The sequence below is a fragment of the Solanum dulcamara genome, chromosome 9 (assembly GCF_947179165.1).
Source record: "Solanum dulcamara chromosome 9, daSolDulc1.2, whole genome shotgun sequence".
Lineage (NCBI taxonomy): Eukaryota > Viridiplantae > Streptophyta > Magnoliopsida > Solanales > Solanaceae > Solanum > Solanum dulcamara.
Genome location: NC_077245.1, coordinates 2,863,194 through 2,890,934, shown reverse-complemented (window position 1 = coordinate 2,890,934; position 27,741 = coordinate 2,863,194). Strand labels below are relative to the sequence as shown.

The 27,741-nt window shown below is 34.1% G+C and overlaps 1 protein-coding gene across 1 annotated transcript; it reads right to left on the bottom strand.

The window, feature by feature from the left end:
• Positions 1-4,816: 4,816 nt before the first annotated feature.
• On the bottom strand, positions 4,817-17,963 carry LOC129902392 (uncharacterized). The gene is made up of 16 exons (XM_055977616.1): positions 17,795-17,963; positions 15,669-15,880; positions 14,833-14,969; positions 14,613-14,723; positions 14,426-14,527; positions 14,156-14,264; positions 13,858-14,058; positions 13,232-13,400; positions 12,918-12,999; positions 12,734-12,827; positions 11,977-12,073; positions 10,824-10,917; positions 7,488-7,560; positions 6,107-6,280; positions 5,864-5,986; positions 4,817-5,283 (listed from the first exon to the last, which is right to left on the bottom strand). Exons 1-16 carry the CDS (start codon positions 17,805-17,807, stop codon positions 5,122-5,124), a joined length of 1,953 nt encoding a protein of 650 aa, XP_055833591.1. The 5' UTR covers positions 17,808-17,963; the 3' UTR covers positions 4,817-5,121.
• Between the last annotated feature and the right edge of the window lie 9,778 nt (positions 17,964-27,741).

The window sequence follows — 27,741 nt, the reverse complement described above, 5'->3', positions numbered from 1 at the left end:
TACTCTATATCACCGAGGATATGACCTTAGATATAAAGGAGTGAAGGTCGCGAATTATGGTAGAAGACTAGTGGAGATGGAATAGTGGCTTGTCTTGTGTCGGTTTAGGATTGGTCGTAGGTCTAGGCGTGCCATTATAGTCGTGTTGTTATTGTCTTTGATTATCACATTGCTTTGCTATCGTTATTGTTCTTGTCTTGTAAATTTTGCATCGCTTTTCATTTGTTTTGCCATTATACTATATATATTGTTTTCCCCTTTTACTTGGAGCTGTGACTTTTGAGCCGAGGGTCTTTCAAAAACAACATCTCTATCTCTATGAGGTAGTGCTAAGATCTGCGTACATCCCACCCCCAGACCCCATTTGTGGATTTCACTAGCTATGTTGTTTTTGTTTTTGTTTGTTCTTTTCATTTAATTTTATCTTCATATTTATTCTTGTACTCTAAAAATGATCATATTTATCTCTACGACGTCAAATTCTTACGTCCTCAATATATTTGTCCTTTTTTTGTAACTTTAAAGTCATATTTATTCTCACACTCTAAAAAAAATTATATTTATCCCTATGATGTTAAATCCTCATGTTCCACCTTAAATGTGATTTTTGGGACATATTTTTTTTCAATTAAATTTATTAGTCCATTTATTGAAAAAAAAACATGAGAAAAAATATATATTTGCCCATCTATTAAAGTAAGTTATTAGATCATTTATTAAATAAGTTAATAAATTAATTAAAAAAATTGTCTCGAATAAATGAGTTATTATTCTATTTATTAAATACTTTCTAAAAAAATAAGTCCTAAATAATCCACATATCCGGATAACGTCATAGGGGTAAATTTTAATTATTTTTTTTCAAATTGAAGTGCCTAATCAAATAAGACAATTAAAACGAAATAAAAATAAAAATCATTTTTATGAACTAAAAAGAAATTAAAATAAAGAAGTTCATTCCGTCACATCAATGTGGAGGAGTATATGCAAGGGGTCCTATATTATGAATATGGATAATAGGTCTAAGCAAATAGTATTATATGTTTAATTATTACTTTATTGACTTTTAGAAACTAGTAAATTTTTCGTAAAAAATATTTTTCGTCCTAACCCTCTCTGCAGTTCTTGATATCAATTGAACTAGTTAAAGAAAATTGGTATTACTAGTTAGGATTATAAATTGTTCTTGTTAGGAAAGATCAATATTATAGTAGAGGAGATTATAATTTGTTTTTTCTTGATGAATTGACCGGCCCGAATCGTTGATAATTAAATCTATTTTTCAATGAATATATGTTCGGGATAAATTCTCTTATGTTATTTATCAAATTTTCAATCACAATAAACTAAACTCGTTTCCTCTTCATTTGTCAATACGTGCTTAATTAAATAACTATGATATCATAGTTTCCTTATTATAAACTCGCATAAAATAATTTAATATAATAATATTAGTACCATTTTCCACCTCCCCTCCCCCCCCCCAAAGAGTTTCATACTATGTGAGATATATATGTAATATATAAAACCATAAAAGAAGCACATGATCATTTTTTGCGTGTGCCAAATGGATGTGCAATGTTCTTCTAATCATATGATGATTTTCACGTTTAACCGATAAAAATATAACATAAGTTATCACTGAATAATATATAAATGGTCATTTTCTTCGGTCACAAAAGATTATTTCCTTTCAATAAATTTCATTGGTGGATCTCGAGTACAATTTATGAGTTTACAAAAATTTAATAGCTTTTGCTTATATCTATATTTTTTTTGTTTCAATTTTTGTCTTAATTTTTTAGTTTGTTGAAAAAAGAATATCTCTTTTCTTTTGACAAATCTTTAATTTTAACTTTTCACATGACATGTTTATAATAATCATAAGATTAAATAACCTTTTGATATATTCCACATATAATTAATTTAAGATGATAAATTAAAATATATTTTGTTAAATTTTATATCAAATTAAAATTAGACAATTAAATAAAAAATAAGTGAGTATATAATTAAAAAATTTACTATTCTACAAATAGAAAATTTTGATTGCAAATCCAATTATTATTATTATTGTTATTTATTTAAAATTATTATAAATATTTATAAATTTTAAATTCTAAATCCGTAAATATAACAATTGTTTGGTAACACAAAACATATTCTTTTTCTCTCTCTAATGATAAACAATGGTTAAGCGTCAACTCATAATTATGTGAAATTGATGGAGTAGATAGTACCACTACTAAAGGAAAGTACCTTTTTTAAGGGTTAAAACTGAAAATAGTACTCATTTTCACATTGTCCTGCCACCAACATTTTGATCACCCAAAAAAACATTCCCTCATTGCCACTAAATCCAAATGTTTTTTTAATAATTCCTTGAATATTTATTTTACTATAGTAAAAGTGGTAAAATTAATCCTTTTTCTAACTTATACAATTCATCTAAGCTCATAGATAGGATTATGATCCGTTTGGTGACTTAATTTAAATAGCATATCAAGCTATTATACGAAAAAGTAAAGAATAGAATATGTTAAGTAGATCGTGCACTTATTATGTACTGTTGGGTCAATATAGTATAACTCAACATGTCAAAATGCAACCTAAACATACAAATCAAATTTGGAGACTAAATATGAAGTAAGTTTGGAAGAACTTAAGCTAGTAATCCAGAAAATTACATTAGCTTTAACTTATTTTCAAAAAGAAAATATAAAAAGGATGAGAGGTTCGTTGGTTGAGTCATGTAGAGCAAGTTGGAGTATGATTCGTTATTTGACACATGTTGAACTAACCTATTTTGAACGGTTAAATCAGACTACACTTATTACATCACATGTGTTAGCCCAATCAAATTTGATTCAATCTGCTCACATCACCTCTATAATAAATGATATTCCCTTCGGTTCATCTATTTATCTACTTTTTGACTCGAGATGGAATTAAAAAAATAAAAAGACTTACGAATTTTATGATCTTAAACAAAATGAATATTAAATATCGCATTACCGTTATAATGAGTGGAATCGAAAGTAGTAAACCTTCGCAGTTGCTGCTACAGATGTGGTATTAGTGCAATTAATGAAAAATCCATTTTTCTGTTCTTCGATTTCCTAACAGTACTTACACTGTTGAGATACAATTATTAGATTTTACTGACGATTATTGTCACAAAGTGTTCAGAGATAAGACATCACTCCAGAAGAATAAAAATTTGGTGTAATGGACTAATGGTTACTAAAGAAAATCCTGTTCACAATAATGGAACAACTTTGGTCCGAACTAGCTTGTATGCACTTTAATAGTTAGTTTCAAGATGTGTCAGTTACCTCTCATACTAAATAACTCTGTCCATCATGTTTAGACCTAGGCAAATTATCTCACACCAGTTACCTCTCACCAACATATATACTAAATAACTCTGTCCATCATGTTTAGACATAGGCAAATTACAAGTTCCAGATTCATCTAAATCAAGTACTTTCCGATGCAAAACAAAATTGAAGTATAAAAATCTATGAAAATTGCTACGTAGTGTTTTTGCTTCCGTTGAAATTTGAACTTCAAATTCATGGTTCTCCCCCATTTCATTGACCACTTTATTCATATATGTATACTTTTACCTCAAAATATCACTTAATTAACTAATGTGATTTGATATTTAATTAGTAAGTGTCTTGCAATAAACAATAGAGCAAAGATTGAGCTTCTATATATGGATAAATTTGATTTTCGAAATGAAAAATCGAGCAGCTCTATGGACAAACGTAGCTAGCACACACACATTACAGCTGTAAACGGGAACAAAAAGAGCACAATGTCAAAAGATGGACAATCACTGAGAGGCTACCTAGCCAATCATCTCCATTTTGATAAACTTTTGATTGCCTTTTCCTCTTTATTTTTATTTTTTACTTTGCTTTTGTGATTCCAGTATCACTAGGTTTTGCTACAAAAAGTCTAGCTTGAATGAATCTTGATAGCAATAATTTCTCCCCACCACCTTTCTTTCAAAAACTTTATCATATAAAAGCAAGTGCTAAAGCCAATCCTGCTATTATGATTGAGATAGGTATATAATCTATCCTATTGCTTATTGTTCGTGGGGTCACATCCGTCGCACTGGTCAATGCCTCTACTCATTTGTTTTGTACATAAAATTCCCTCTTTTCCACCCCACGGTCAGGAACAGATGTAGAAATATTATAACATCATCCTTGGTCACGGGGGGCCGAAGTGCACAATTTTGGAATCACCGTTTAAGTCATACCGGCACTACATGAAAGTATACAAATCTATCCACTTCGAAATAACATCAAACATGTAGTTTATGAAGTTATAACTACAATAATAACATATTCAATGTAATCCTACAAAGTATGATCTAAGGAGAGTAGAGTGTGAAAGTCTGCAGACCTTACCCTTACCTCAAAGGTAGAGAAACTATTTTCGATAGACCTTCGACTCAAAGAAAAAAAAGTCCAAAGCCGTCAAAAAATAGCAGATAGTAACATAATAATAACTATAACAAAATAGTATGATAGCCGTATATGGTATCTCTTGTTAGACTTGACAAATCATATGGCTAAAGTTCATACACATATAACTGAAGTTCAGCCATACGAAACTTCAAGCATTTTGTAACTCCAAAATAACTTTGGACACTACATATCTAAAGTTGTTACGAAGGGGGTAGACATGAAAAAAAAAAACCATAAATGGGGGTACAAGCTAAGTAGTAGTGTCTAAATAGGATACCCAGTGAAATTTTTGTCATGGAGTCCCTAAAAGTAATAAAGATAGGTTCAAATTTTAATCTAACCTATGATACGATATTTTTCAGTTATACTGAAATGAGTCAGCCATAATCCATCTTCAAAATACAAAACCACGTTACAGCGATACCATGCATTTACTACTATTACTTGAACATGATAATATGTACAGATCTAAGTAAACGGACTAAAACATACTCTGTTTTGGCCTAGTGAAGATGATTGAGATGTATACCTTGTAGTGTTTCTCAAATATATCAATATACATCATACAAACCGATATGCTTGAGATGCTGAACACTAATACAGATGGGTGTGTCATCAAACTCAAGCTTCAAATCTAGGATCGGCATGTCCTGTAAACCTCACCCCTCATTACATCTATTGGTGTGTGTTCCGAAGTGTAGCGCTCAGGCCCTAGATACATTCCTGTCTTCTCCAAAAGATTGAGGCTTTCATCCCTACCATATCTTGAAGCATACAGCTTGAGGTACTCAATATCCTAAGAAAATCGGTCATGAAAAAAGAGGAGTGAATACAGAAAAGAGAAGAGAAAGTGATCACACAATAAGAGAGTACAAAGAAGAAAATGATATATAGATAGATTAGACATCTTTCTTTCTTCTAATTATTACTTTATTCGGGAGAGAACACTAAGAAGTGGAAGTTCTATTTACAAGGACGTATCTCATTTAAAGAAAAAAAGAAAAGCATTATAACTGAAGAAGTGTAATCCAAACAGAACAAATATCGGTAAACGATTCATATAAACAGAACGAGTGAAGGAAATAGAGGTTTTCAAATTTCTGAAAACAGAAAGTGATAAGAGACAACAAATTAAATTGAAACCAAGGATCTTGCGGTTAAGACATCAAAAGGATCTCGCTCAAACATGTTTTTTTGTTTTCGCAGACGTGCATCAAGTTTTTTGTTCTGTGTAAAACAGACAACATTGCACCTTCCATTCCTAAAAGATCGAGGACTGCAAGGTTGATGCCTCTCTACATGGTTCGCAAGAAATCACAAATTGCAGAAGTGCAAAAATACTACCAAAAGAGGAAATAAGTCAATATAAAGAGTACCTGCAAGCCACTCAAGAGCCTCTCTAGTCTCAGTGAAGCAACAGGTTGCTGAGATGATGAGAACACCTGACCAGGGTAGAATAAGACTCCATCACCTGGAGGAAGGCCACGCCTGAACTTAATCTGCAGACAAATAATACTTGTGTCAGGCATGAAGAGAAAAATATTCAATATTTCACCACCATCAACCTGTACGACATAATTTATCTCTCAGTTTCGTGTCACGTAGAGGGATGCACTAACCTCAGCACTAGGAACTGTTGCCTTCTCATAGCAGTTGGCACCCCAATATAAGAAACCTGTTCCACCTTCCTTCCACACACGCCACATCACAGCACGATGTTGAGTGCCCCTCATCCCTAAGTGCCAGTTGGGATGAGGATCACCTGGTCCCAAGCATACATATGTCCACCACTCCTGCAAAGAACATAACAAGAACCGTGCCAACAAGTGATGTATACAAAAAGAATAGCTCTTAAGAAATTAAATTCATTCATAGTTTATGTACAGAAATAAGAAAAAAGCTATAAAGGAATTTAAATAGCCATAATGTTTTTAAGATTAGTCCAAGGAGCAACATAGAGGAGTTCTTGAATTGAAGTAATCTCATTCCTGCATTTTGTAAAACTAAACCTGAAGATCCACATTCCTGTAGGAGGCTCAAAAATTATGGACACGTTCAAATAGTGCCAACTTTTCAGAGCACATAATGGCTCTAGGCTGAGAGACTCTCAATCACATTAACAAAGTACTAAACTTAAGGAACACTCATTAGCTATAAAGCTTCAGAATAGCTTCTCAAAATATGATGCCGATTTTCATTGGAAGAGAAAAAGTAAAATGCTAAAACTATCTCACGTCACTCTAATGTGCTTATTGAATCAATATGTCATATAAACTAGCAATTATCAACTACATCTATACGGACAGATCAGTAGAACTTGACAGGGACCACAAATTGCATAGTTTCCTTAACTTCTTTTTTTCCTTCTTCCCGTCCGAGCATACATTTTTTTCACTAAAAAGATCAAGCATACATTCTTTAAACAGAAATAGATCTTTATCCAAAAACGACGTGAGACCTAAGATAGAGTGCTCTTCTCCACTAGTGAAGGAATCCATGATGAATGGGTGCAATCTGATCTTGTAACTCAAATAGAATCACATATTTAGCATATGGAATCATGTGTTAAAACCATTGAGGTCCTAGAATATCTGATGCTAAGCTCTAGTCCTCAAAATAGAGTTAATTGTCAGCAGTTTCTCCGGGCAATAAGCACCCAAGGATGTGGCCTAGTAGTCAATGAAGTGGTTGAGAACCCTCAGGTCTCAGGTTCCAAACTCAGCGGAGACAAAAAACACTAAGTGACGCCACAGTAATAAAAAAAAAAGTGTCTACAGGCAATAACTACCTTATTGCATTACAGGAAAAAAAGAAAGGAATAAAAAAAAACAAGAATGTGATATCAACAAGGAACCGTGGATCAAAAAGTAAATTAATCTGTATGACACTTCTCTGCAACTTTTTCCTTTCCTCATTTAATGAGTCTAACAATGATTTAAGAGAATCCACTGTTCACAAACGATAATTCATCGAAAAACAATGTTTATATTTTTTTATTACCTCACCATTTTCTGTTTGTATCTCTGCGATAATATCCTTCGCCAGGTCCTCTCTGTTACCAATAACCCATTCACTGAATAGAAAAGGAAATAAGTTAAAAAGCCTAGTAAGTGTATCTTCTCAAACTACGAAGATTTCTGTAGTAACTTATCAATAAGGAAGAGAATTCAGACCAGCTCTCAAGATTCAACAAGTGGTAATCACAAAACAGAAAAGGAAAGAGAAGTAGCATAACTAGTCTATTGGGGATTTATTCAAACAATTGTAAATACTTTTAATATAGAAAGTTGATTCATGATACTTTTATGTAATTCTTAAATATGTAAATGTCATTTAAAAACAATTAAATCGACATCTGAATTCTCATCAAATTAGATGGTTTGACTCTCATAGTCCAAACTTCTTCATTCTTTATAGATAAAGGAAGTAGTATATAATAGCTCGTAAATCGGATTCTTTTGAGGCTTGCCTCCAACCTCCCAATGTGAATCAGGATAAACATGTAAAGCTGGCTTAATATCCCACTCAATGATTCTCATGAAGTATGAGTACTCTGTTGCATTGTTTAAAAGTAATCTCATTTAACATCAACTGGTTTAGAATTCATATAAACATCTATAAAGTAAAATAGAACAACTAAAGAGCATGAGAGAAAAAGAACTAGCTACAGAAAAGGAAATCAAGATTTTTGTCCAAAACAAAAATCTATATAATATTCTAAAAGTGGGAAGCCCCATAGTTTAAAGTTGGTTTATGGATATACCCTTCAAAAGTTGATCGACTAAATTACTCCTCATCCAAAAAAAGAAAAACTACACGTTTACATAAACAAAAAACCCACAACTTCTTGGTTTAATTAGTATAAAAATGAATGAATATTAAAAGAGGGTATCTTATTCTAAGTTGCTCGGACTCTTCACTTTCAGTGCCGCAACCGTGTCGACACAACGTGGGTGTGGGTGTGAGATCCATACTGGATATGGTGAACCAATTTTGAGTACTTTGACCAAAATCGACGGAGAAATTCAGGTAGTTGCAATGATTTTTGTAATCAAAACAAAAGCTAGGGTGAAATTGAAGAAAATGGAATACCTTGTATATAGAAATTTCTATGTTAGTCCTTTTCCTTATATCTCCTTCCGGGATTCTCCTTTTGATCAATATTTTTTCCTTGGAATATGTTGTAAGTTTTCCAGAGTGTCTAAAAATTTAGACATAACTCTATTTTTAGCTATTTGAATTATTTTTAGCCGATTCCCCACTCATATTCGCATGTGGATCCATACCCCCGAAACTTAAAATTTATATCATGAAGGATCTGACCTCTAGATCCACCCCCGTATCAGCACCCACACCCAAGTCCGAGCAACTTAGGTCTTATTTACTTAAATCATATTAAATGCTAATTACCTATAATAAATAATAAATTGTTACATGGAAAGAACGTTTTCTATCATTTTACAAGGTCTCCAATGTGCAAAACTTTACACATTTCCGGATGAATTATAAGATTTGGAGCAAGGATATGGAGTGTCTCCATGGTAGACACGATGTGGGAGGCAATACTGAAGTGATTCGGACACGTGAAGAGGAGAGGCGTAGATGTTCCAGTGAGAAGGTGCGAGAGGTTGGCTATGGTGGCTATGAAGAGAAGTAGAGTTAGACTGAAGAAGTATTGAGGAGAAGTGATTACGCAAAACATGATACATCTGCAACTTGCCGAGAACATGACCCTAGATAAAAGGATATGGAGATCGAGGATTAGGGTAGAAGGTTAGTAAGTGGTTGAGCATTGTCTAGTTTCCCAGTTTCCATTATAAGTATTGGTACTATTACTCTCCTACTATCTTGTTTTTTGATTTTATTATTATTTCTTGTTTCCTTTGCTTCAATTATAGTATTATGGTTGTTGTTACTGTTTGTCTTCCCATATATTTTCAGCATGGCCTCTCCACTGCTGCATATCCTTTCCATACTTGTTTTTGATATGCATTACTTGAGCTAAGGGTATTTCCGAAATAGTCTCTATAAATTCACAAGGTAGGGGGTAAGGTTTCGTACGCACTACCCTCCCCACACCCCACTTGTGGGATTCCAATGGGTATGTTGTTATTGTTCCAACGTGCAAAACTTTAACACATTTTCGGATGAGTTACAGGTAATTTCAAGTTTTAAACAATAGTAATGGGCACGTGATTTGATGAAATCCTATTAAATGCTAAATAATTGCTAAAAAGAATAATTACTACAAAGAACTCATAGTATCTTATGGCTTTGTAGTTCCTACGATGCAAACTCTTTGTTGCCCTTCAATTATCAGTTAGCACTAATAATGAATTTATGTTAAATTCTGCTCATTGAGCATCTTATGTAAATGGACATCAGGAATATGCCGACCATTGGATGAAACAAACTTATCATGTATGTAACAGTTTACCTTCGGCTTGCCTGTTCTAATTTCATTTTGTTTGCTCGTTGTCACCTCAAACCAAGTAAGTAATACGGTGAAGCTTTTTAATATTATGTGTAAATTTTATGAGATTGCATTTTCATACCAAACACACCCTTAGTTGTTCAACTTTTTCAGGTTCCAAGAATATCTAATCATTTGGCATCCAACAAAGAAGTCATTCGAATAGATTGATTGTTCATCTATTTCAACTTTTATTTTTCTGTTGAACAGTTGCTCATTACAATGAGGTTTATATATGACTCATACCATATGTAGTGCTTGCTTGGGACTAATGGATATAATAAATGGAAAGAAATACATCAGCAGGTCTCTAAAATTTAAGAGATGCAGTAATAAACTATGATGCTTTCACTATACATGAACTTGTCAACCAAAACTCAGGGATAATGGGGCAGATTTCCCTACCCTTCTCCACTTCTATACCAAACTTAGTTCACTTGGTCCAGGGCTCGAACTTGTTACCTAAGACACAAGTCCCTCAATCTTTTCCAATTAAGCTAATCCCTGAGGAAGTGATGCTTTCACTATACCAAATCCAATGATCGCAAATTCAACTATTTCAAATCACTGAACTTAGCTCAGATAGTGTGACTTCCAGATTATCTCATCCAAACTGAATAAGTATCCAATGTTATTCCGCGAGTTCTCACAAAAGGCAGTGTCTGTATTCCATCCATCTGAGCTACAATACTAACAAAATAAACTTTTCATTTTTCTTTTTACTAATTACAACATTCATTTTTTTATAAGGTAGGTAAAAACTAATCACAACATTCATTTTTTAATGTAATAGTTCCTCAGTCATTCTCATAGTTGTATGTTGGAAATAAAACAAAGGATTTCTTAAAATACTAAATCACTACCTTGTGCAATATATCTGAGTATGAGGACGTAGGAACTCCGGAACTTTCAGAAAAGCCTCAAAGTTATTTGAAGCAAGAGGTGCATCACTTGGTCCTGTAAAATAAGAACAGTATCCATTTGTAGATAGTCTTCCCCATGCGAATAACAATTACCAAAGAATATTCCAATCAGACAGATCTAGGCCAAAGAGAGCCAAATAAATATCTAGTTTGTCAATCACAAAGATCAAAAATCATGTGAGATTGTCTCAACTGAAGCTTCATTTGATGCTTCTGTGCGACATTACTCAAACTATTACCTTAGAATTTCAGATAAAGCAGTCAGAATTGCCAGAAAGTTGCTGTCAATTACTTCAAGGCATGGTAACCCTCACAGTTTCCAAATCATCAAGGGCATTTTATCAATTAAGCGTTCCAAATAAAAGTGTAGAGGATAAATGTGCCTAATAGAATTGTAAAACTATGCATAACTGGGATACATCTAATATTTTCTCCTTAAAACTTGTCTCAACAAATAGCACACACCAGTTACATTAGCACAACAGTTGAACATATTCCAAGAAAGCATTGGCATCCTGAATTATATCAGCCAAAGCAATACCCATCTTAAAAAACATTTCAGACAAAGAGTAAGAATCATGCCATGCTCTTGGAAAAAGTGTGTTACATACAAAATTTCTGCAAGAACTGACCATAAACACAGGCTCCCACGAGACTCACTGATCACTAAGATGAAGAACTTCTACTGTTCTTCCGCTACTATTTTAAAAAAGTGTCCTCAAGAAGAGGAGTTCCATCACTATAATGTAACAGATAATACTCTTCAATCAGCAGTTTATCATATGATCAAGAGTGGTTTGGCAGCCAAAATATGCTTTTTGTTTCAACTCCACACAATTCAGTCTGTCCACGCATATTTGGCTTTCTCCAAAGGGCGACAAAAGACATGGAAATAGATAATAATCTTCAATCTGTCCACGCATATTTGGCTTTCTTCAATCAGCAGTTTATCATATAGCACAATTCTATTTAGTAAGATAGATTTCTTTGATCTCGAAAGGGCGACCAAAAGACATGTAAATAGACATATAGCTACCAGGCACAACATCTCATTGTAATAAATACATGTAATGAAGAGAAATCTGATGCTCACCACAATAATAAGTTGTCAGAATACGAGCATCAGGTGCATAGGCATGAATCTCACTGGCCATGCTGCGTATGGCATTATATTGCTCACTGTTAAGTGGCTGAACAAATGCAAGCAAAACAAATTTAGAACATAGAAACATAAAGACAGGTAGTTACCATCAACTCTCTCCTCTTGTGAAGCAGGATAAGTGGGTGAAAAGTATAATTAAATTCAAGGAGGTAAAAATGAAGGGATAAAACAATATACAGTGCTAATGTTTGAATAGGGAAAGAAAGGTTAGCCTGGTGCACTAAGCTCCCACTACTCATGGGCTCTGGGGAAGTGTCGAGTCACATTGGGTGCAAGAAAAAGGTTTATTCCGGCCCATGGGTGCCTTACCTTTTGCAAAAGACAGTTTAAGCACTATAGTCTGTACATATAGAGTATGGTTTCCCCTTTCTTGTATGAACAAAAGGATTCGGCATTAAAGCAGAAAATAGGATATTTATATACACATTATGTATATGTGTATATCTGTATGACCCCAAAGTTTGTTACGAGGCATAGTTGTTGCCTTTTTGGTGTTGTTGTTGTAACGACAAACAACATATATCAGGAAACCTATGATGTTTCTCATCTACAAAATCAGAAGAAAAGAGCAAAGACCAAGTCCAGTTACAAACAGGAGAAAACGTGACTCTGAACTGCAAGTGTCGCTAGAACAATACGAGGTTGTCATATATGCTAAAAAAACTAGCAATTTAATCTGCTCGCTTACCTCATCCCACAGATAGAAGTATGCTTTCCTCCAATGGTTTTTCGTTCTTAGTATCTCTACCTGCCTTCGTAAGTAGTCCTTTGCAGTATCGCCGCTAATGCCAAATTAAGAGGCAAAAGAAAACTGATCAACCTGTAAACAACATACATCCTAGAACTTTCGGCAAAAGAATTGTCCAACGTACCAGGGGACTACCGGACCATTAGGTACAGCATATGCTGCAAGACGAGGGTCAGAGAAATACTCATCTGATTTTGGATGGTCGGCTATAACAACATTTGAGAAAGAAATTTTAGTTTCTTGTAGATACACTTGAGGTAAAAGCCAGTAGGAGAGTAGAACTGGAGCTGCAATGTGCTCCAGTTCAGTTCCTTTACAATTTTAATTTTTTTGAGAATGCACTCCTTTACAAATTTATCTACTTAGACTTCAAGTAGATCTAAAAGTAAGTGAGTTTTGCAAGTACAAGTATACTATGCAATAAGCATCATATACTACCTGGCCATGGCGAGGTGTATGTCAAAACTCTCATGCCGTTGCCCCACCTGCAGAAGTATGGACTAATTCGATACTGAAGTAGCCATTTGAAATGCTGATCTAACAGCTCAAGCCATTCATTGCTTCCGTGTTCAACCCCAAATCGATCTTCAATAACAGTATCAGATATCTAGACTAAATTAAAGAACTCCATCCTAATTCGAAAATCCAGTTGCTTTATCACAGAGAATACAACCAGCAAGTCACCAGTAAGTAAGAGAGAGAAAAGGGAGAGAATTTCAGAACATTTGGTTTCTCCAGGAAACTGCGATGATATTCTAGTTACATGAATGAATGAAAGAGAAAAGCAAAAATAAAACTACTACTAAACAAGATTGAAGCAACACGTGAATAGACTCATAAGAATACATCAGTCAACAGATATGGAGGACATTCCAAAGAAGAAGCTCGTCAATTAGAGAAAGGAAACAGTCAAATCAACTGTTCACAGGATGCAATAGATCATGAATTAATTGGCAATAAACCTGACAAATCGAAAATCACAATCACGTGTATTCAATTGATAGCAATCTGTGACCAGTTAAGTGGCTTGATATAATTTCTAACCCAGTGTACAAAAAGGATACACCAATCACAGCAGGGACAGAAGGAGTAGCTGGAAGAACAAAGTCCCAGACTGTCAAACTTATTTTCAAACGGATTGAAAGGCTAGAAATAGCATCTTCTTCCATCATATCTATGGGCCCATTATCTGAAAAGAAATCAGAAAATGATGGGGATAGAAGAACTCTTCTTAAAGATGAAGTTGCAGATTTGACCCTTTCTACCTAAAACAACAAAAGCTCGTTATGAGCAGCGGCTTTGCAAATCCAACTTGAGGAAATTAAAAACTCATATTTGGCATGTAATTTCAAAGAGACCAACCACTTCGTCCAATGGTTTTCCCTCTAAGGGCTCCACAGCATCAAGACAGTCTCTCAGTTCTCTGTATAATTGATGCTTCTCCACTTTGCTCAGGGATTGGCTCATATGTCTGTTTCAAACAGAAAAGGTTGACAAATATTTAATGAACTAACATGAAACAGTCCTCATTATCCCCAAGAAAAAAAATCATCAGGACAATATTGTTGGGAGTCGGATATTCCATTACTGATATACAAATATTTAACTGAAGTAGAGGGGATAGACAATCACTCTGCTTCAGCTTTGGAGGCAGAAATGATGATTTCTCCCTCATATTGCCCTGGTGTCTGTTCACTCGGGACGTCTATTGATACCCAAATTGCTGTAGTTTCTCTGCAAATCATGTCATAATAAGTCATGACTTCAGACTTGACTCTAATCAACATAAATGATATGAATGGGAGTATCATGTCTATACCCAGGAAAGAGGTTCAGTTGGCAGACAGGCATATCGAGTGGAACAAGTGCATCAGGAACTCCCAAAACGGGTACTACCCTGCGCAGTGTCAGCGACTGACCAACTACCAATCTGCAACCAACCGATATCATCAGTAGCTTCACCAAAAAAAAAGAATCAATAACTTCCATCATATCCTAGATAGGTGCGAAGGAAGCTAAGAACATAGTTAGTGACAAACCTAGCACCACAGGGTGAGCAGAGATCAGTACACTGGACCTGCACAGTTCCAGCAATCCCATATCCACCCCAAGAAACTTTTGGGCGTATAGCAATCTGAATGCTTTCTCTTTCATTTCTTGCTGCTAATAGTGATATCTACCAAATAAACTACGAGTCACATACCAAGAAACTCTTGCAACCAGAACGACAACAGAATTTCAAACTTCTCGCCTTTTGATAATGAAGTTTAATACTTTAAGCAACAAATGCATAAGCATATAAGAAACTTTAGTGGTTTTCCTATTACCCCCACAAGAGAGAGAGAGAAAACAAAAAGAAAATCCCTACTTTCCCTTAAATATAAGAGCAATTCATCCTAGGGAAGTGTTAAGAGTGAGTAACGAACAAAGAACAAAAGTGGAATAATCAGTATGAAATGTAGGAAAACATTTAGCTTCAACTATAACATCCACTAATAATGAGCTGAAAGGACAAAAGACAATTAAAAGGTCAGCCCGGTGCACTAAGCTCCCACTATGTGCGGGTCTAGAGAAGGACCAGATCACAATGGGTTTATTGTACGCAACCTTATTTTACATTCCTGCAAAAGATTGTATCCATGGCGTCAAGCCATGACCTTATGGGTACACGGAAACAACCCGTATTGTTGCACCAAGGCTCCCCTTCCCAAAAGATAATTATAATAAACATTTTTGACAGTGCCAACATCCATGATGAGGACTCATTGTTTCTCAATCAAAGGGAATGTTTAATGTCTTTAAATGGTCACAAAATGTAAGTATCACAGATATATCAGCAGCAGCTTATGCAGTGCCAGATACATTATACACGTACAGGTTCTAATTCACGAGGCATATCTTGCGGTCCGACATTAGCACTGTTTGGCATGCACCACACATTCAATAACTCCAAAGATGAAACTTTCATAGGATCAATTGCACCCCTTAATGGTTTGGGATCATTAACTCCAGTATCACTCCATCCATAAGCTGTCCCACCACCAGCAACACCTTCAACTGGTGGAACAACCGTCTCCTGGTGGTCCCCTGCAGAAATATCCAAGTTCAAACAAAAGAAAATGTAATCAGAACCATTACTCCATAACTATGTAAAAAAATTGCACTTGGAAACGTAACCCCACCCACCCACACCAAAAAAAGAAGTGAAAATTGCTTATGTAAATGAAAAAAAATGTAAAACAAAGAAAAGCCGTTGATGTCATACATGCTTCAATTAAAACATCAACTTGAAAACTCAATACTATGTTCTGTATGCATGATGCCATTAGTCAAGAAAGGGGCCCATCTAGGTTCTGTGGAAATGTAAGGTTCACTAGATTAGAGATACAGTAAAAAGGGGTCCATGCATCAAGGCTACTCCAGTTTTACTTGCCAGTAACTCAAATGGTCAAGTCAGATTTAATAACCATTTTGCAAACATATCAATAACAGACAAGACAATTTTTTCACAGAAAAGTCTCCATGAGAAGAGTTGAGAGCTTGGGAATGTTGAAAAACTTCCACTGAATATATTTCTCTCTATTACTTACTGCATGAAAAGTCCCTTCCCACCAATTTGCATAGCAAACACGGAGTTAGTACTGATACGTAACTGTTGGCAAAAGAGCTATATGATCTAGATGCAACAGACACAGCAAAATGGAACACCGGTGTAGGACAGGAATAGAATTCAATTACTGCATCACAGAAGTAATCAGTCCATAATTATAGGTCACATTCAATTGAAAAGTTGACTTGCAGTTTTAAACCCCTTTCTGACTCAATATCCACCCACTTATGAAACCAGGACGGTAAATTGGACAGTAACCAAGGATTCTTTTTTCCAGCAAAAATCAACACAACCTGGAAATTAAGAAGCACTTAGCATATTATAGCAAATTATCATGTACAAGTGTTATGTTGTATCACATGGGTCATCGTATGCCTTCTTGAAAGAATATTCTATCGGAAACCTCCATAGCCATGCATGTAACTCCATCGATCATACTCCCACAGTAGAGTTATGGCAAGCATTATCGTAAGCTGCTCTTTGGTATTATGAGAGGGACAATGTTATTTTAAAACCAAATCACTGATATAGACATGGCCATAACAAAGCCTGCTATAAGGTAATAGCTTTCCTATGCCCCCGTAAATGTTAGTTTCCAGTTTCCACTATCATGTAAAATCTTTTTTTTCTTTTTATGGCGTTTAATAGACAGAACATGCAATATTTTTCCATGAAATCAATCTCTCAACCTCATTTGGCCCCTATTCACAGCCTCAGAGCATTCCCATGTCAACAATCCAGTGTACAAGTCCCTGGAAATTATATCTTACCTGTGATTGTTATTTCCTGATACATGTATTGCGCGGTTTGCTATATATAAAATTTTGTCCAAAAGTTTAGGCTCAATGTCATCAGTACTGAGATGTAAAATGTGATTTCTAACTTGTCGAAAAATAGATAGGAAACAGGTATAAAACTAGGATCACTACATACTATATGCTATTAGCTAATTCCAAACAACAACTGATAGTAGAGCTGTTTGCTCAGTAGATGCTACCCTGATTACCATCATTTTAGGTGGTAACAGTGGAATCGTACTAGAGGCGGATCCAGTACACACACACACATACACATACATCCTAAACCAAAATGCTCGCCCGCTGCTTATACCAACAGGTAAAATCTCCAAAACAATGCGAAACTACAAAGTTCTCACAAAATCCTAAACTTCCTTAGTTCAACATCTAAAGCTCCTACCATTTTAACATGATTAACACAATACTCAAAAAAACATTTCCAAAAGCCAAAAGTAAAAAAAACGTATATAATCAACTAGGAACTAGAAACAAATTTCAACTTCATCAAATGGAGTAAATCGCACGAAATTGAATCGGAAATGGCTTGAAATTCGAGAGATCTTAAGATTATTTTGTGGACGGTGATAAACTAACCAGAGTTCTCCATCACTATCGTTGTGAAGCTGGAGATAAATTCCGCTAGCGAATTCCAGTTTCCAGGTGATGATCGTGCTTTGTGATTATACAGAGATGAAATGAGAGTAGTTGATGATGCTCTTCGTTGTATTGAGGTTTATGCAGCTGATAGAACTACAAGGAAGGGTAGAGATGGAATATATGCAAAAGTTGCAAGGGTGAAGTGTGAGACGTGGATACGCAACCCGGCCCGGCTACTATTTCGATCTGGGCCTTCTTTAAGGGAAATTGACCCGGAATTTCTACTTTGGTCCAACCTTGGATAAAGTCAAAAGTATAACCCTCGGTTCAAAATACCACATTTTCATAATTAAAATAATTTTAACTTTAAAAATTATTTATATATCCACACAAATATCTAAAATTTGTTTTAAATCACAAATTTTAAGAATGTTTCTTTGATGAGGATATTAATGAACATAATTAGCCATTGATATTGTTGTAAAGAGATTTGAAGTCAATCTTTCTTCTAGTTGTAATTGTTGTGTTGACTATATAGGGAGGAGATCACAATAAAGTTTCTTTATATGTTAGGAAATTTGAAAGAATACGTATTTTGTTAGGTTTGAAATAGGAAAATAACCTTTTGGTTAATTATATAGGAAGTTTTCAAACTCACTAATACGTATATTAAATGTACTTTTTTATATATTCATTTTCCAACTACGTGTCATGATACTTACAGGAAAGTTGAGCGCTTGAGTTATGTTACTCATTTTCAAGCAGTTGTATGATTTAAACTCGATTAAGTTGAGTTAAGATACACGTGATGCTTGCGTCACACTAAATACAATTCAAAATCTTTAGATGGTGATAATATGTTAGAGATCATAATTGAAATTTCATCACTGTTTTTGTTGATTGTTATGTCAATTGTATTAATAATTCGATTGAAGCTAAGGTCATGTTTAAAGGTATCTTGGTATGTCGCAACTCTAGTCTATATAATGTCATTGTGAAATTTCAATTTTTTGATTATTCTAAATCTAATCAAATGAGTAAAAAATTCATCCTGAATATTATGACATGTTATCGAGCAAACTTAGAAAAAGATCAAGTATATGATAATGTCAAATTTATTATATTTTTGTTGGATGAATAATTCAAAACGATTTTATCTTTAATCAGATATTTTTTTTTTGTTAAGTTCACAACATCAATGCAATTAGAGCTTGACGATATCCTTCATTTCATATTCAAGCAAAAAAGGAATGAATTTGTTATCAGTGATAATTAAATTCTATTATGTTCCTTTGGTAATTGCAGATTTTAATATAACAATATTTTATGACGTTGTAAAAATTACTAGAATTAAAATATCATTCTTGATCAACTTGATGTATTTTGTGTACAACTATATAAGTTGTTGATTATAACCAATATGTGCAATGTCATTCAAACTAAGTTTTATATCCTCTTCTATATAATAATAATTTTTAATAAATATGTAGATTGGAATCACGCCTCCTCCATTATAAAAGGGCAGTCCGGTGCACTAAAGCTTTCGCTATGCGCATGATTTGGGGAAGGGCCCGACCATAAGGATCTATTGTACGCAACCTTACCTTGCATTTCTGCCAGATGCTGTTTCTAAGGCTATCCTCCTCCATTATAAGAGTGATATATATATATATATATATATATATATATAATTACCTATCTACACATCTTTATTTATCATATTTTCTGTTATTCCTTATCATTTTAAAATACTTCAAAAATCTTTCCTATTAATTCAAAACTCAATTCCATCAGATACATTGCTTCTCTCTCCTCCAAACCCACGTTTTTCTCTTTCTTTTTTTCACTCCTCCAATTTCTTTCTATTTTCACTCTTAAAATCTTATAAGTTAATTACAAGTTTGAAATTCAAATTAGTTCTCTCTCCAGACAATCTATATCAAACTCCTCAATAGGTAGTTTTTCATTTTCTTCAACTTACAGTTCATATTTTTTTTTGTTTTTACATGTTCAAAGTCCTGGTACATATGAATGTTGATCCTTTTTTTAACATTGGGATATCGAGTTAAACGTAGCCAACATTGATCATGTTTATGATTCCGATGATAATGGTTGGACTGAAAGCATATCCAAACAAGTGCACGATCAATTACATCAATTAGCAATGGCGAATCTGAATGTTGATAAGAAAAAGTCGAAGAAGCATGTATCTTCTTCTTCTAAACTTAATGTGGAAAAAAAACATAAAAAGGGGTAGAAAAATTGGATCTGTAATTTTATGAAAAAATATTTTTTTACCAAAAATTTTGATTTCTAATGTATCTAGTGTTTTTTTACTTCTTAAATCATGTATAATATGTACTTTAGAGCATCATGATACACTACAACTTATAATTTAATGTATCGTGTTTACCTATTATTGTTGATTCATAAGCCTAATTTTTTTAATCTTAAATTTTCATGTATCATGTGTATGATTTTGTACTAGATACATACTTCTTCAAATTTAAGTAAAATTTGGTACAAGATACATTCAACTGGTATCATTCACAAACTTAGGGTTATTTTTGATACATAATCGTAAGTCTATCAATCATGAAATTCTATGTATCATGTACATGATTCTGTATTAGATAATAAATGTTGCAAAATCAAGTACAAGTTGGTACCAGATACATTCAACTAGTATCATTTACAAACATAGGATTAATACATAACCCTATGTCTATTAATCATAAAATTATATGTATCATTTGTATGGTTCTATACTTGATACATAACTTTTTCAAATATAAGTAAAAGTTTGTAACAGATACATTCATCTAGAATCATTTACAAACCTAAGGTTATTTCTGATACATAATCCTATGTTCGTGAATCATAAAATTCTATATATCATGTGTATGGTTTTGTAATTGAATACCAGATACGTTCATCTAATATCATTCCTAAACTTAGGGTTATTCTTGATAAATAACCCTAGGTCTGTGAATCATAAAATTATATATATCATTTGAATGGTTCTGTACTTGATGCATAACTGTTGTAAATTTAAGTACAAGTTTCGTTAATGCAGGATATAAAGTATAACAACAAAAACAACAATCCAGTGAAATCCCACAACATGGGGTCTGGAAAGGGTAAAGTATACGCAGATCTTACGACTACCAGGGTAGGATGACTATTTTCGAGAGACCCTCGGCTCAAAAGAAGCATAAAAAGGTCAGATAAGGCTAAGAAGTTCAAAGCGATATGAGAAAATAAATAAAGAAAATGACACAGATAAAATAAAGTAATTAAAGTACAGAAAGTAAAAGAAGGATAATAACAGAAGTCAGGGCACAAGAAATTATAGTGCGCTAATGCGCTTACTAATACGAAAAAATAACGAGACTATGTACTAGCTTTTTACTCTAATATGGATCCTACACACCCTCCTATCTAAGGTCATGTCCTTGATAAGCTGTAACTGCGTCATGTCTTGTCTAATCACTTCTCTCCAATATTTCTTCGGCCTCCCACTACCTTTTCTGAAACCATCCATGGCCAACCTCTCACACCTCCGCATTGAGGCATCTGTGTCTCTCTTCTTCACATGCCCAAACCATCTCAGTCGTATTTCCCGCATCTTCTCTTCCACCAAGGTCACTCCTACCTTATCCCGAATAGCCTCATTTCTAATCTTTTCGCTCCTGGTATGCCCACATATCTATCTCAACATTCTCATCTCGACAACTTTCATCTTTTGAACGTGAGAGACCTTAACTGGACAACACTCCACCCCATATAACATAGCCGATCTAACCACTACTTTGTAGAACTTGCCATTAAGTTGTGGTGGCACCTTCTTGTCACATAGCACACCGAAAGCGAGCCTCTATTTCATCCACCCTACACCAATATGATGTGTGACATTATCGTCAATCTCTCCGTTGCCTTGCATGATAGACCCAAGGTACTTGAAACTACTTTTCTTTTGGATAGCCTGGTCACTAAGCCTAACTTCCGTGCCAACCTCCTGAGGTGACTCACTAAACTTGCACTCCAAGTACTCTGTCTTGGTCCTACTCAACTTAAACCCTTTAGACTCCAAGGTATGTGTCACGACCTAGCCCCGTGGGCCGTGAATAGTGTCCGAATTGGACACTCATATACACACATATTATCTATTGTCAATCGATAATTAAACACGATATAGAATTTATATGGGTAGCACGTCGTCTCAAACGGTCACTTATATATATACCAAAATCAGCTATTTCTTGGGGAGTCTTAATTGTCAAAAATAAGATAACAGAATATGTAAGCCGATAAGGCTTTCACTCCGAATGTAAACGTCCACAAACATAAGCCATACTAGTACACCGGACAATATCTATATACAACCCACTCATGTGTCTACAGACCACTAAGAGGATTAACAATAGCATATGACGGGACAGGGCCCCGCCGTACTCCTAAATACACAAATATATACATTATAAGGATTAGTATCAAAAGTTTAGGCTCCGAGACAATGGAGCACTTCAACCCGTTGAGTAGAATCCTAAGGTGGCGACTCTCCAAAATGAGTATCTGTACCTGCGGGCACGAAACGCAGCCCCCCGAAGAAGGGGGTCAGTATGAAATATGTGCCGAGTATATAAAGCATAAAATATCGTAAAGGAGATCACATCTGAAATAAAGATTCAGGAGTCAAGTATCATAATCAATAAATCACTGTACCTGTGTCTTATAAAATGAAGACATGCATATCATCATCATATATCGTACCTGGCCCGTTATGGGACTCGGTGTCACAATTATATCAATATATCGTCATATGTATATATATACCATACCCGGTCCTCTAGCAAAGGACTCAGTGAATAGAGTAGTGTACACTGATACCGTACCCGGTCCATTATGGGACTCGGTGCCATAATCATATCGTCATATCATCATAATATCATATTATCATATCACGTACCCGACCCTCTAGTAAGGAACTCGGTGAATAATGTAGTGGAATCCATACATGATAACATACTCGGCCTATCGTAGGACTCGGTGAATAATACCATAACAATATGCACAAATAAGGTATCATTAGCAACCTTGTGAAATTTGATCATTATCGGAGACTTAATAGAATAAGCAAAACAGTCCATTATTTGAAAACCAAGACAATAGTCATTATGAATCACACCAATTATGGATTATACTAAAATATGAATTATACCACAACATGAGTTATACCAACTAGGATGGCTGAAATCATACACATGAGTCAAGACATAACAATATAAATTTTGAAAATCAAGAACGGTAGCCATCCGAGTATATCTACGAATAAGAGTTTCTTTGGAATTTAAGCATACGTCATTCGTTCGTTTCATATGGATCATGCCAAAAGAAGAAAATGTTAACTTTACATACCTTTAGCGTTTATACGTATATGTTGTCCAATATTGTCTCAACCTATATTAAAACATTAAGCACTATGGTTAAGCTACGGACAAGAATAAAACGTAGTCTATCGTTAGTAGGTTATTTCAAAAAAAAATTGGACAGCACCTTCCCTATACCGCTCACTTTTCCCACTTTCAAACCAGTCATATAATCATCAATCAACATCAACAATCCAAAATATTGACACAAAATAAGATTTATTATTGACAATAAGCCTAGAATATTTCCACCCGACTCATGTTACCAAAGCAGTAAATTCGGAAAGTCAAGTACCTCACGTTGTATCTAAATTTTGAAAATAAAAACGGCAAAACTGGACTTTATGACCTTCATGAAACATTTAGATCTCTGTCTTAAGTTTCCAATGCAAAAGAAATCAACTCAAAAATCATTTTCTACAAAGAGATATCATCAAAATACGAACAGCTATACATGAAGGATTTTTCAATCCAGAATCTGGACAGAATTTGTCTTATGATTCATCCTCAGTTTTCGACATAATAACAGCAGATATATACTAAGACATAAACATAAGAGTTGTAGTTACGTGTATTAGCTTTCCAAAACACGTTTAATATCTAAAATCGAAGGTATACACAATGAGATATTCTAGAATTACTACCAGCTACTCAATTCCAAAAACGGGTTTGAACATTCACAATCTTCATACACCTTTTCCCCCCAAATTCAAGAACAACAACTCATCAACAACATCAAAACAATATCAACCATTATTATACATCATCACTAAGCTAATTCCATCCATTTAAGCTACCTAAAACAACTCTTCAACCCATAAATCTCAACAAATCACCAACTAGTTTATAACGCTATTTTCTCCGTTCTAATCCGTTAAAACTCTAACTAAACTTGTTAACAATGAAAAGGAGACTTTAATATTACCTTAAATTTGCAGCAACCACATAAAATCTTCTCCTTATTGGCTGATATCTAGCTCAAATTGAAGCCAACGCGACGTACAACAATTTTCTCTTCATGAGTTTCGGATTTCGGGACTCGAATTTTGGTCGGATTTGGTTTTTCTCTCAAGAACTTCCCCTCTCTCTCTGGAAATTTTTCTGGATATTTTCTTAGTCTAAAGTATGAAAGAAGAGATAAAAATTAGATTAATTTCATGGGTATTGGGCCTGACCCGAATTAGAATTGGTTGGGCCGAATTCACTATTTAGTTTGGCGTGTCAGACTTAAAACGTCTATATCTTATTACTCCGATATCACATTTCGTCCCACGACCTATGGTTGGAAATATATTTCAATTATATACAACTTTCATTTTGAGAGTTTTCCCAAATTCTCAAATTATAAAGAGGTTATGGCCTCCCGAAGTCAGCTTACCCGAAATGTGATTTTAAGAAAAAACATATTTGATGGCTTCTATTTTGATTTGGCTTAAGGGTCCTTCTTGAGATGTATTTTACTACACATAAATTATTCATATAACTTGGCATCTATAACAAATTATGTCCTTTTAAAATTCAAAATTAAAAGTTCTTGAATTTATAATCGTTAGCTTACGAATAATCCAAAATGCAAAAGTACGGAATGTAACAGTATGTCTTCAATTTTTTATCTTAGCATTAACTTCGCTACGAGTCTCATCGATCGGGACTATGTCGTCCGCAAAAAATATACACCATGGCACCTCACTTTGAATTTGTCGCGTCAATCCATCCATCACTTAGGCAAATAAAAATGGACTAAGGACTGATCCTTGATGCAACCCCATCACAACTGGAAAGTGATTTGAGTCCCCTCCTACTGTCCCTACCCTTGTTTTGGCACCCTCAAACATGTCCTTGATCACCCTAATGTATTCCATAGGTACACCTTTAGCCTCCAAACATCTCTATATTATCTCTCGTGGAACTTTATCGTAAGCCTTTTCTATCGATGAATACCATATGCAAGCCCCTCTTACTCTCCCTATACTGCTCCACCAGTCTCTTCATAAGATGGTTGGCTTCTATAGTTGAGCGTCCCGGCAAAAATCCGAACTGGTTCTCTGAAATAGACACGCCTCTCCTAACCATCATCTCCACCACTCTTTCCCACACTTTCATAGTATGGCTTAGAAGCACGATACCTCTATAGTTGTTGCAGCTCTGGATATCCCCCTTGTTTTTGTATAGAAGGATCATTAGCTCGACCTCCATTCTTCGGGTATCGTTGCTGTCTTAAAGATGACATTAAATAACTTAGTCAGCCACTATAAATCTACCGAGCTTGCGCTTTTCCAAAATTTCTCAGGAATCTCGTCAGGTCCGATCGCTTTTCCCCAGCGCATTTTACGCACAACACTGTTAACCTCTTCGACCGAAATATTCTCGCAACACCAAAAATTGTGAAGCCTCCCTGTATGTTTTAAATCTCCCAACATAAATTCTATGTCCCCTTCTTTTGGGATAGATTGGAAGAAGAGAATTTAATAAAACTGAAAAAAAAATGTATGAAAATGAAGATGAAGAAGAAAAATTGTTACGATTTGGGATAGATTCTAGAGAAAAAAAATTGAAATTTGAATTATTTGTAGTTCCTAAAGTTTTGGGGGAGATTGATATCAATTTGTTTTGCGTGATTTATGGAATCAACATTTAATTTTATATTTAATTTCCTTTATAAATGTAACATCCAAATTGTCTAATGTATCACAATCAATATATCTGGATGGCCTCTATGTATCCGAATATGGCAAATTTGAAGGGATTTTTGAAAATTGAAAAATAATAACGATATGATGTAATTTGTTCCTTACACTATGAGATTTATGTAAGTTATACATATAAGCCCCAATACCATAACATAATAAATTCTTTCCAGTTTAAACTAAAAAAATATTTAGAGAACAATTTTGAATTTTCACATGTATAACATTGGATATAATAACATTTTTTTTGACAATGAAAACAAACATCATGTTAAGGTGCCTACTAAAATGTTATTCTTTTTGTTGTAATTTATTTAATATTTTTTCTTTTTAGTTGAATAAAAAAGATGTCATATTTCTATAATTAAAATTGAAAAATTACTTTTACTCTTGCTAAAATGATCCATAGAGACCATAAATTTATTTATTTATTTTTTAAAAAACTTTGTAGTAACTCAAACGGTGGCACTAGAACGACTACTATCAACCTTTAAATGTACTAATCCACTAATCAATAATGAGATATCAGTTAATCGGTATCAGATTAATAATTATCGATTGGTGTACATGCTCAATTATTTCATGTTCCTTCTTTCACTTTCACTCACCAACATATTAATCTCCAACGAACAATTGTTTTTTAGCTCTACATTAACATATAATTTTGTAATTATAAATCACAATAAGAAATACATGAAAGCTTAAATTTTGATAGACATGGACATTAGGGATGGCAATGAGGCGGAGCGGGATGGGGTGGGTGCGGGGCGAGTTGAGCTCAACCCACAATTTTTTAAAATCGCCCCCCTGCCCCTTATAACAATTTTTTTTCATTTTCAACCCGCCCCACCCCACCTTTTTATGTTTTTTCCCTTTTTAATTGAGTTTAATATACAAATAAATTCATATTTTTTTTTGCTAATTAACATTTCAACAACCAATTAATTATTTTTAGTTAACATTTCAACAATTATTTTTTAATCACTAATTAACTCTAACTAACATTTGTCTACTTAATTTTTTTTAAAGAAGAAGTTAAAATTAAAGTCAAAGTTTAATACAAAAAGTTTATATCTTTGATTTTTATTAATTACAAAGATTTAATTTTCTTTAGGTTCCTATTTAATACCTTAAACCTGCAACCCGCCCCGCTCCACATTAATTTTGATAATAATTACTTCAATCTTTCCGCATTCGCTCCACCCCGCATAACTCTAAACCCACCCACCCCACCCCGCCTAGCTCTAAACCCTCCCCGTATCCGTCCTATTCCATTGCCATCCCTAATGGACATACAGATTTATTTAACAAATATTCACATGTACAACAACTTATTATTTCAACACTAAATGATGCTTTAGGGTTAATGATATGTACTCTCTATAATTACAATATAAATATAAGTACGATAATTCTTAACATATTAACGGTTTACTCAATAAGAAAATTGAGTAATCGCCTCCGTATTGACAAATCGTTAATTATAAGATATTAATTATTTATCAACCGTTAATTCAATAACGTAATATCAATAACCTAATTTTACAATTGTCTTATTGGTAGTGTCAGAGCCATATTGAGTTTAGAGAGTTCAGTCAAATCTCCTTCGACGAAAAATTATACTATCTATACATAATTAAAATAATTTTATATATAAAGAGTAGATATTAAATCTTTTACTTTTCAGATTTTGAATTCACTTAATAAAAATTTTGATTCTATCATTGCTTATCGGTTATGATGTGATTTTGAACCACTCTAAGCCGCACATAAATTGAAAAAGAGAGATTAGAATTTTATTATAATCCACTTTTTTTAAAAAAGAATT

Bases quoted from the DNA above. Each gene is read 5' to 3' on its own strand.
- LOC129902392 (XM_055977616.1), bottom strand. The intron at 14,265-14,425 runs GTGATTGTCTAT...TGTTTGAAACAG, and splicing joins GCCTCCAAAGCTGAAGCAGA to ACATATGAGCCAATCCCTGA. The intron at 10,918-11,976 runs GTGAGCATCAGA...CTTATTTTACAG, and splicing joins TCTGACAACTTATTATTGTG to GACCAAGTGATGCACCTCTT.